The sequence below is a fragment of the Anopheles maculipalpis genome, chromosome 2RL (genome assembly GCF_943734695.1).
Source record: "Anopheles maculipalpis chromosome 2RL, idAnoMacuDA_375_x, whole genome shotgun sequence".
Classification (NCBI taxonomy): domain Eukaryota; kingdom Metazoa; phylum Arthropoda; class Insecta; order Diptera; family Culicidae; genus Anopheles; species Anopheles maculipalpis.
Window position 1 is genome coordinate 78234876 of NC_064871.1, and position 10437 is coordinate 78245312.

General features: G+C 45.2%; 5 protein-coding genes across 5 annotated transcripts in view; 3 read left to right on the forward strand and 2 right to left on the reverse strand.

The window, feature by feature from the left end:
• LOC126568579 (histone H3.3A-like) overlaps positions 1-10437 on the forward strand; it is a 537920-nt gene that overhangs the window by 14709 nt on the left and 512774 nt on the right. The window lies entirely within an intron of this gene.
• On the reverse strand, positions 18-1568 carry LOC126567519 (alpha-amylase A-like). Its single transcript, XM_050223738.1, has one exon. The coding sequence runs from the start codon at positions 1551-1553 to the stop codon at positions 18-20; it is 1536 nt and encodes a 511-aa protein (XP_050079695.1). The 5' UTR covers positions 1554-1568.
• Positions 3159-4890, forward strand: LOC126568100 (histone acetyltransferase KAT8-like). Its single transcript, XM_050224517.1, has 2 exons — positions 3159-3399; positions 3477-4890. The coding sequence occupies exons 1-2, from the start codon at positions 3169-3171 to the stop codon at positions 4875-4877; spliced, it is 1632 nt and encodes a 543-aa protein (XP_050080474.1). The 5' UTR covers positions 3159-3168; the 3' UTR covers positions 4878-4890.
• LOC126568722 (NIF3-like protein 1) lies at positions 5648-6607 on the forward strand. The gene is made up of 2 exons (XM_050225238.1): positions 5648-5838; positions 5895-6607. Exons 1-2 carry the CDS (start codon positions 5648-5650, stop codon positions 6604-6606), a joined length of 903 nt encoding a protein of 300 aa, XP_050081195.1. The 3' UTR covers position 6607.
• On the reverse strand, positions 6851-7854 carry LOC126568410 (haloacid dehalogenase-like hydrolase domain-containing protein 2). The gene is made up of 3 exons (XM_050224880.1): positions 7691-7854; positions 7103-7619; positions 6851-7021 (listed from the first exon to the last, which is right to left on the reverse strand). The coding sequence occupies exons 1-3, from the start codon at positions 7852-7854 to the stop codon at positions 6851-6853; spliced, it is 852 nt and encodes a 283-aa protein (XP_050080837.1).

Sequence of the window (10437 nt, forward strand, 5' to 3'; positions counted from 1 at the left end):
AAAGAATTTAAAATTACTTAAGAACGTCGAATGGAGATCGTTACACCAACACTTACCTCACTGTGGATCGCAATGACACCGTCCTCCGCATTGGCACGGATTGAAATCGATGCAAATCCGTTCGGTTCCACAATCACCTGCAGCCCGGTACAGGTTTCACCCTCGCGCGAACCGGAAATGACGTCACAGTAGATACCGGCCGGCAAACCTGTCTGCAGGATCACGTTCATGTCCACAGGCTCGAGGTTAAACGCCACGAATCCAACATTTCCACGTGCAAAAGCGATCTGATTGTTACCATTGTCCCACCAGTGCAACATCGGTGTACCCCACGCAAGATTGCGGAAATGGATCATGCTGTACATCTGGCGCCACCGGTGCTCACACACCCAACCACCACCGCACGTCTTGTCCGGGTTGATGATGGGCGAAAGAAGATTACCCTGTGCATCAGCCGGCGGACCCTGATCGAAGCTGGTAAAATCGAACGAACTCATAATGCGCAGCTGACCGTACGGATAGGCCGCAGCAAAAGCGGTAGCCATTTTGTACGGTTTGGGTTGCTTGTACGTGAGGATTCCATCATGGCCACGCTGATTATCGTGATTATCCACAAAGACGAACGCATCGCGTGTAGAAAGTAGACCCCACGATTCGCCAAAGTTGGACAGCCAACGGAGAGCATCACCTCCACCGAATGCCCGGCCCAGATAGTGCGAAAACATGAACTCCGTAACCGTGCCGAGATGTATGTACTCGTACTTACGGACCGCTTCATGGCTACCCATATCGATAACCTCCTGCGCCAGGAACGCTCGTGAGCCGGGAGCAAATCCGTACGCAGTGTTAAGATTATTGAGCCGTCCGAAGATTACCTCCAGATCGGCAGGCCACATGTGTTTGGCCGCATCCACACGGAACCCGGCAACACCGAGCTCGATCAAATGGTTCAGGAAGTCGACGATGCGATCGCGAACCCACGGCACACCTTGATTGAGATCGTGCAACCCTACAAGCTCGCAGTTACGGATCTCGATCGCATTGCCCCAATCGTTGATCGCACACGGTGTGTTGAAGTCAGGCCAGCCGAACGGTACTGCCGGGAATTGGCGATCGGACGGAATGGCCGTCGATCCACCGGTTCCGGGTGCGGGCTCGACGGGCTGCGTTGCTCCCATATGGTTAATGATAATATCCACATACAGACGCACACCGGCCGCATTACAACGTCGGGACATGTCGGCAAATGCAGCCTCCGATCCTGAGCGGGTCTCTAGCTTGAAGGAAATCGGCTGATACCGTTCCCACCAGGGTCGGTTTCCATCGGCTTGCCGAATCACAATATTCTCGTTGACTGGCGATAGCTGCACACCACCGTAACCTTTCGGTCCCAGGAAACGCTCACATTCGTCCGCAATATCGCTCCACTTCCATTCGAACAGATGCACAATGGTGCTGTGACCACGGACAAAGTGTGGATCGTGCTGACCAGCTACCGGACGGCTTGTAAACACGACCGCCAACACCAGGAACACCGCCAAACGAACGTTCATTTTTGTTGTGCGACAAGTCTAACGACGCCCGATTATACGGGGGACTGGAGCAATACTTAGAAGGCGCGTCCATTTTATAGCAACTGCATGGACAAATCAGTTGATGGGAAAGCAATGTTTTGGAGATGATTGTTTTATCGATAGACATTACACGGTACGGGTGCGACTGATAAGGCTGCTTGTTCGATAGGAAGGCTTTCAATCAGTCGAGATTAGTTATCTAGCTTTTCTAGTATGTTATGCTCGGTGTGAATGGAGTTAAACTTCTACTATTAAACTGCGGTTACATATAGGCCGAAAGAACGTATTTTCCAAGCAACAATGTTTCATAAGACAATAATATCGTACTTATATTTTTATATCATTTACAGAATATAGTTAATAATGTATGCAACGAAAATTTTTTTACTGTTTTCAATGATTCTACGAAAGCTGTAAAGCTGTAGCTTCTCCCTGCTGGAGAAAAAGTCAAGCATCAAATATGTTCGGACCAAGCGACCGAGCATCTGTGTTTATCAGTGGCGGGTTTAATGACAAGCGGAGTGAGCGGCCCCGAGCTAGTACAGAGGGGCCCAAATCCACAAAGAACATTCCCCCCGGTCAGCAGATTGAATATGATAGGGGCAAATAAGAGGATCTAACGGTGGACGGATTAAGTGGCCACCTAGGGCCCCGAGGGTTGGCTCGTATAAAGGGCCTCGTTACAGTATCGTGCACCTTTTCGAATGCCTAGAAAAACCCAATTTTCTATGCTGTAATCTCCTTGCATTTACGATAAGCAATTGTTTACTGACCAGAGATTTTATTTGAAAAGTGGCAATCTTTGTGTTGTAAAATTTATTTATTTTGTTTATGGCAGCCGCAAAAGTATTCTTGTATAAGGCTTTTGTTGCATAATAATGTGCAATTAGGATATGAATTCAAATATCTCATAATGATCATATTATATTAATTATGTCCAAATCTCTCCCTTTTTGTCTTTATTAATGACTAATTCATTCATTGGTGATCAATCTAAATAGCGTATAGCAGATGAATAGTCTTTTTTTGCAAAGGGATTTAGTTTTAGAAGAGATTCAATAAATGATCAGCATAAGGATACAAGTGAAAACACTTTAGCAAGTCTTCACTTACGTGTGCTTGTGCAATTGCTTTAATTATTGATAACTGACTATAAGACTTTCGTTTGAACTATTTCGAATCAGGAAAAACTGTTTGGATTATCATGCGACAAGCTTTCTTATTCGGGAAAATGAATACTTTCATACCGCATATATGGCCTGCCCGGGTAGGTGGTTATAGAAGTAAGAGTGTATTTTTGGCTATTGAAACGATTACTTTGAACGGCACGCCACCACTGTGCTCAGCTTCTTCTAGAACTTTAATTCGAGCTAAGTTCGAGCAGTTTTCGAGCAGCTCAAAACACAAACAAACATCACCGCCTACAGGCAACACTGCCCGCTGACTTGACATTTGCACACCCAAGCCGAATGGTGGAGAGGAGTCGCAGCAAATTTGTCTCCGATTAACATCTGAAATTACACGTCAGTTTATCGATTTTTCATCCCCACAATAGTACGGTGGTAGTTGCATTTCGTTAAAGTTGCCAGCCAACATGGTGTTGCAAAAATCGTTGCGCACTAACGCGGACAGCGAGAAGGAAAACAAAACAACCGCAGCAGCGTCTGTTAGCGGCGGCGGTACGGGCAGCGGGGGGAGTGATGCACATGCAAGTGGTGCCGGGTGTTCTAAACAAACGAAAGAAAAAGCTTCCGACACCCAGATCGTTGGTTCGGATGGCGTTAGCTCGAGTGCGGCCGGCTCACCGGATGCGAGTGGTGGAGAGGTAAGAAAGACGCAAACGGGGATGATGATGGAGAGGGTAAAATTGGTGAAAATATTGTGTTGTTTGCTGTGTTGCAGGGTAACAAGGATGAGCTGGTTATTGGTGAGGAGTATATGGTCCAGCGGCAGGACGGTTCGTGGCATTTGGCACAGCTGATTCAATCACGTCAAAACCCGTGCGATCCGAAACAGCTAGAGTACTACATTCATTACGAAGGACTTAACCGGCGGCTAGATCAGTGGGTGACACGGGATCGAATATCGAACGACGGGGTACCGGGAACCAGTCCAACCGGTGCCGGGAGTGATCGTCCGACTAGTGTCTCTATTCCATCGAACGTTTCGGGCGATGGTACTTCGGCTAGGAAAAGTCCTCTCGGATCGAGCACGGTTAATGCCAAAGATCGATCTTATGGGTTAAAGCCGGGTTCGAAGGAAGTCGGTTCGTTGCTGACGAGTGGTGCTGATTACATCGGTTCCAGTCTTGATGGGACGGACACGGATCGGAAAATAACGCGCAACCAAAAGCGGCGTCATGATGAGATAAATCACGTACAGAAAACGTACGCTGATATGGACCCAACAACGGCAGCACTTGAGAAAGAGCACGAAGCGATCACAAAGGTGAAGTACATCGATAAACTGCGCATTGGCAGGTACGAAATCGACACCTGGTACTTTTCACCCTACCCCGAGGAGTATGGCAAAGTTGGCACGATGTACGTGTGCGAGTACTGTCTGCGATACATGCGGCTGGCAAAAACCCTAAAAGAACACAAAGCCGTCTGTACCAGACGTCAGCCACCGGGTAACGAAATCTACCGGAAGGGAACATTATCGATCTTCGAAATAGACGGCAAAGATCACCGATTCTATTGCCAAACGCTGTGCCTGATGGCCAAGCTGTTCCTCGATCACAAAACGCTCTACTACGATGTGGATCCGTTTTACTTTTATGTGCTGTGTGAAATCGATCGCGAAGGACAGCACATCGTGGGGTACTTTTCCAAGGAGAAGGAATCACCCGAAGGCAATAATGTTGCCTGCATTCTCATACTTCCACCCTACCAGCGGAAGGGCTACGGCAAACTGCTGATTGCGTTTAGTTATGAACTTTCGCGTCGCGAAGGGATTATTGGAAGCCCGGAAAAACCGCTGTCCGATCTCGGCAAACTCAGTTACCGTAGCTATTGGGCGTACACGCTGCTCAAACTCATTAAGGACTATCGGACGACGACGATAAAGGAACTGAGCGAACTGTCCGGCATCACGCCGGAAGACATCATCTACACGCTGCAGTCGCTGAACATGGTGAAATATTGGAAGGGTCAGCATGTTATCTGCGTAACGCCAAAACTGATCCAGGAGCATCTCCAGATGCCACAGTTCAAGAAGCCGAAGCTGATGGTGGACCCGGCATACCTCAAATGGACACCGCAGAAGCGCAACAACCCAGCAAAGCAGATAAAGAAGAATTAGATTAAGAAACCCACCCTTTGTCCTTTGATGCCCGGTTTTGCAAATGTTGGAAATGCAGCTTTGAATTGAGATTCAAAGAAAAAATAACCAGATTTTACTTACGGCGTTGTTATTGTGTATTTATCTTTCGCACGTGTATTCATGGACATTCAGAATCGAAACTGGCTGGTAAAAGTCTTGAGGACAAATCGGTCGTGAATAGTAAAATCCTTAGCCGAAATTAGAGCTCGTGAGTGTCTGAGAAGGGATTTATGTTCAAACTTTTGCTGTATTTGTTACTAATATCGCTACACACCATTTTTTGACAAAATGTTATTACACTTTGCATGCTTGACGACATGATCCGCACTTTGCATATTTTTCGGTGACAAAAAATTTTTGTAAGGATGAGGCAAGGTATTCTCGATTTTTTTTTCCCCCGGAATCGATTTTATTACCATTTCCGGGAACAAATACGAAACCAATTCCAAAATCGATTTAGGATATAACTGAAAAAACAGATAGCGATTCGTAGAACTTCTTCCGTTTCTTAGAATCGGTGCCGATTCCGGATCGCGATCCGAACCTACTATTCGGAGTCGATTCCGATCATAACAGCATTTTGCTCATCACCATCGTGTATACACCGTGCGCGAATGATGACAGCTGTCATCGGGGAGAGTATAGCAAAACAAACACATTTCCGTCCTCTGCAGCCGGCTCAAATATTGGGCAAGCAGCAGCAGCAGCACACAGTGTACTTCCGCAAAATTGTTTAAAAAAGGAATTGAATGTTATTTCCAACCAGTTCTCTGACCCTTTTTGTTCGTCGTTTTGTAAAACGCGGTAAACAACAATATTTAAAAGCACGTGCGATGACAACACTTCATGATGTTGTAGGAAAGCTGAATGAGTTTGCACCGGAAAATCTGTCGGAAAAGTGGGACAATGTTGGCCTGCTAGTGGAACCGCGAAACACCAGGTAAAATCGCGAAAACGTTTGTCTAATTGAGATTAATATGAACATTTTCGTTTTAGTTCCATTACCAACATCCTCCTGACGATTGATTTGACGGAAGCGGTGGTACAGGAGGCCCAGGAAAAGAATGTCCAAATGATCATTTCTTACCATCCTCCAATATTCGCTCCGCTTAAACGTTTAACCCAAGCATCGTGGAAGGAACGCATCGTTATCGACTGCATTCGGCACGATATTGCCATCTATTCGCCCCACACAAGCTGGGATAATGTTAGCAATGGCGTTAACGATTGGCTAGCGGCATCACTTCCCCATGTTAGCTCCCGGCCGATTCTCGAAAATCCACTCAATTCGACATACGGAGCTGGTAGACTGTGTGAAGTTAAGGGTGATCCCATTCCGGAGCGGGATGTCGCTCAGCTCATTACCAAGCACACGCAGATGAACTGTGCCATGGTTAGCTTGGCAGCGAGAGGGGAGGAAAATCGCACGATTCGGACGTATGCCGTTTGTGCCGGATCTGGCGCTAGTGTGCTGAAAGGGGTCAAAGCCGATATGTACATTACGGGTGAGATGTCCCACCATGAGGTACTGGAAGCAACGAGCAACGGAACGTGTGTGGTGCTGCTCGGCCATAGCAACTCGGAGCGTGGCTATTTGGCCGTTTTCAAAGACATTTTGAGCAAACGTTTGGCGAACGGTGTGACGGTGCACGTGTCCGAAAGGGACAGAGATCCAATGAAGCTGGTGTTGAATGAAAATGCAAGCTAAATTAAGCAAAATGGAACGGAATAAAAAAGGCTAAATCGCCTGCATTTCGCCCAAGTGGTGCAATAGTCTAGAAATTAAAATGTCCATTATTTCGGAGCTTTCTAAAAAGATGTTCACTCCTTTAAGCATTCATTGCGTCTAATACTATGGTTGTAACGACATTTAATACGAAAAGGAACTAAATAAGTTACTAAAGCAGTGTAACAACTTACAAGCATGATGAGTCCTTCTCAGCTCCGGAAGTTTACTGTCCGCCCGATACGATATGCTGCACTACATCGCCAAAAGTGGCAAAAATACCACTCACTTTTGGTCGGCTTTCCGCAGTGTACAGTTCTGGCTGATACTTTCCTGTCTCCACCAGGTAGCCCTTCATTCCAATGCTCATCGCACCGAGACAATCGTCATTTGGATCCTGGAATAAAGGAATAAAGGGTTTTAAAATGTTTATTAGCTACCGTAGGAAATAAGTCATATTTTTCGCTCCACCCCTTACATCTCCAATCATGACGCACTCCTCAACCGCAACCCCGTCCGGCAGGGCCGAGCGGAAAAAGTATTCATTTGGCTTCCCAATACAAACCGCCGACACGCCCGTACTATACTCGAGCCCTTTCACAAAGCAACCGGGCCCAAGTGCGATACCATCCTTCGCCTTGTAGTACCGGCCTTCGTGGATGGCCACGAGCTGAACTTTACTTTGTTGACGCAGTACACGGAACGCTTCGTTCATATGCTCGTAAGAGAAACGTTCCGGCGCAAGGCCCACCACAACGGAATCCAGTGGACGAGCGGGATCGTTCGGTGGCATATCCGTGCGGGCATCATCCGTTAGGAGGTAGTACGGATTGAGACTGCTTTTACGAACGTATTCCGACGCTGCTGCTAGCGATCCGTAGATTTCTTCCCGTTCTAGCTCGAAGCCTATTTTGCGTAGCCTAGCGAACAGCGAGCCAACACTTTCTTTCGTTGTGTTGGTTACAAACTTTACTTTAACGCCATGTTCACGCAGTCTGGAAATCGTCAAGAAGAAATTTAGTTAGAAAGGATTAAATATCTTTCAATGGTGTTCCCATCTGCATACCTTTTCAATGCTTCGACTGCTCCCTCGGTCGGTTGATCGTCGACATGCAGTGTTCCGCTTAGATCAATCAGCGCTAGCTTTACACTCGATTGAGACATATTCCGCTTTATTACCGTTAAAACTCTTGCGAAAGCGAACAAACGCGCAGACGGGAGGGTTTGCATGGAAAACCTAATTCTGGGTATTATTTTCATTTGAATTGAATCGTTTGTTTGTGCTATTTCGGTTGACAGTTGCGATTTGACAACAGAAAAGCGGCTGGCTGGCAGCACTGACGTTATTTTTGAAAAGAAATGGTAAAAAATATTTGGTATTAGTCAATTCGATGCTTTTTTATCAAAAAAGAAAACTTCTTAAATACAAAATTGATCTTTTTTATAAAAAAATATCGCAAAAAATGGAGTTTTTTTCGATTTTTCCGCGGGACGAAATATAGAAACCTTGACAAATATGGTTGACAGATGTGTAGAGGGCACTTCATGTGTTTCGAGCGTGCACCACCGAACGGCATATTGTCATTCGCCCAACCGAATCACACAAAAAAGTCACATCAGAAAAAGTTCGGTCGCACGGGGAAAAACGTCGCCATGTCGCCGTGAAAATCGTGTGAAAAACGGGTGAAAACCGTCAGTAAAACCAGAGCCCATAAAACTTCCAACTTGCCGTGCCCTTTCGCGTTTGTGTTGTGCGTGCGTGAACGTATGTGAATAGTGTGTATTGTTCTGATGTGGTGAGCATAATTTTTTTTAAAAACATTTGACCGATGTTGGCGAATGTTTATAGGAGGGAGGAGATATACTCTCTCGTACAACACACCAATCGATTGGACTCAAGAAAATGAAATACGGAACGGACGGGGCGCATGAAAAAACGGGTCTGTTCTGTTGAATGGTGCTAAAGTGCAGCGGGGAAAAGGATTATGCTCGGGAAAGCTATCCAACTTTCCAAACAGTTTCCAACATATTTCCACATAAACCGTGGTTTCATCAACATCATCATCGTCATCATCATCAGGCTCTAATGTTGTGTGTTGAATCGGTTCTATTGTGCGCAAAAGCGCAGCATATAGAAGTGTTGTGTCGCCCGTTCTTTATGCGGTGCAGTGTCCACAAAGCTCGCGATGATGTGTTTTCCATTTTGCCGTTTCGCAGCAAAGATGGTTAAAAATTCGCAGAAAATAATTTTTAAAATTTGTATGCACTTTCAGCACTACCACGTCCTAAAGTGCTTCAAACGTAACAGCTGAAAAAGCAACCTTTTGAACAATCCTTCTCAAGAACAGCGGTGCAAGCGTCGCCATGAATGATTTTCCCAATGCATCCTTCGATTCTTTCCGTTTCTATGCCCCCGTTTACGTACCAGTTGTTTCCAATGAGAAACACAAGCAGGCGACAAAATTAAACGACCGTTTTCTTTGGCCCCATGCGTTCAAGCGTAAACACAAGCGCGCTGCTACCCACACAGGGGGAAAAAGATTTTCCGAGATTTTCGGCTGTGACGGCCATCACCGTGTGTGTTTTCTCAAAAAATCCCTCATCCCCCGCAGTTCGACCCTCCACGCTACAGGATTTAAGTCATAGGCACAACATGTCTTCCTCCCTTTCATGTTTTTATTTAACCTAAACGAAAATTACACACAGACACACGAACACGCGTTCGTTTTGGGAAGGGCGTGTATGTATGGTAAAGGGAAAAACCATCGTAGGAAGCTGGGAGATACGAAGAAGAAGAATGATCCTTTTTCCGAAACAACCACGTGCCTGTGAGTGTGTTTGTATGTTTGCTTATAACGAAGAAACCGTAGATAAATGTGTGCTCGTATCCTTTCTTTCTACCGCATATAAGCCTTACGCGTCTCACACATGCATATGGGAGCAAAAAGGAAAACACACCAGCCAGCCGGCATGGATGAGAAAATTTAATATAGAATCTAATTTTCCTTTCTTGTGGCGACACACTGCTCAAACGGGCACGTTCCTACATGCAAAACCACCTCATATAACAATTTTCACCTTCACCTGGAAAAGCTTGGTTGGTTGAAAATAATGGCGTGTCGTTGGACTAATTTTCCCAATTGTAAGAATAGGAATTTTAGAACAAATCGGAACAAGATAATGGCAATCAACAATAATTGATGCTTTAACTTACTTTTCTATCACAGACAGTCAGTTCCTCTGGTTGGCAAATGCATTAAACAGGCATGGAAACTGATCACAAGCTAAAAGGCATCAATACAAAGTATTTAGTAAAACTATTCTGCGTTCCATTTTTCCCCGGCCTTTTTGATTTGTCGGAAAAGAAAAGCGAGCTAAAAATTCCAGAATAACATCCCCAAAACTCCATAAACAGGGTTTTACCTAGTCACTTTGCAATTTGAAACGGTGTATTTCGTCGGTCTTGATCTTTGGCAGATTAACCTATGGGTGGAGATGACGGGTTTTCTCCATTGCCCCTTGCAAGTAGCTTGTATATGCGCCAGGTTCTCAAAAAGTGATTTCATAGCGAGAATGTTTCACAAACACTCATGAGAACCCGAAATTTTGCTTTTGAAATCTCTCGTGTGCCGCGGTCTACATGTATTTTCAACCCTTTCATATGAATTTCAACACAAATGTCTAATCGCACCTGCATGAAATGTAAACAAACTATGATTTTAGAGAAATTTCGTTTTTAAACGATTATATATTTTAACATATAAAATTCAGCAAAAAAGTATCTAAATTATTAATTTCATACTTCCACTAGTT

What these genes read in the sequence shown, in the direction of transcription:
- LOC126567519 (XM_050223738.1), bottom strand. Translation starts at nt 1,553, where the DNA reads ATGAACGTTCGTTTGGCGGTGTTCCTGGTGTTGGCGGTCGTGTTTACA.
- LOC126568410 (XM_050224880.1), bottom strand. Translation starts at nt 7,854, where the DNA reads ATGCAAACCCTCCCGTCTGCGCGTTTGTTCGCTTTCGCAAGAGTTTTA. An exon ending in GCAGTCGAAGCATTGAAAAG is followed by an intron (nt 7,620 to 7,690) that starts GTATGCAGATGG and finishes GACGATTTCCAG; the next exon opens with ACTGCGTGAACATGGCGTTA. An exon ending in AGTGCGTCATGATTGGAGAT is followed by an intron (nt 7,022 to 7,102) that starts GTAAGGGGTGGA and finishes CCTTTATTCCAG; the next exon opens with GATCCAAATGACGATTGTCT.
- LOC126568100 (XM_050224517.1), top strand. Translation starts at nt 3,169, where the DNA reads ATGGTGTTGCAAAAATCGTTGCGCACTAACGCGGACAGCGAGAAGGAA. An exon ending in CGGATGCGAGTGGTGGAGAG is followed by an intron (nt 3,400 to 3,476) that starts GTAAGAAAGACG and finishes GCTGTGTTGCAG; the next exon opens with GGTAACAAGGATGAGCTGGT.
- LOC126568722 (XM_050225238.1), top strand. Translation starts at nt 5,648, where the DNA reads ATGTTATTTCCAACCAGTTCTCTGACCCTTTTTGTTCGTCGTTTTGTA. An exon ending in GTGGAACCGCGAAACACCAG is followed by an intron (nt 5,839 to 5,894) that starts GTAAAATCGCGA and finishes TTTTCGTTTTAG; the next exon opens with TTCCATTACCAACATCCTCC.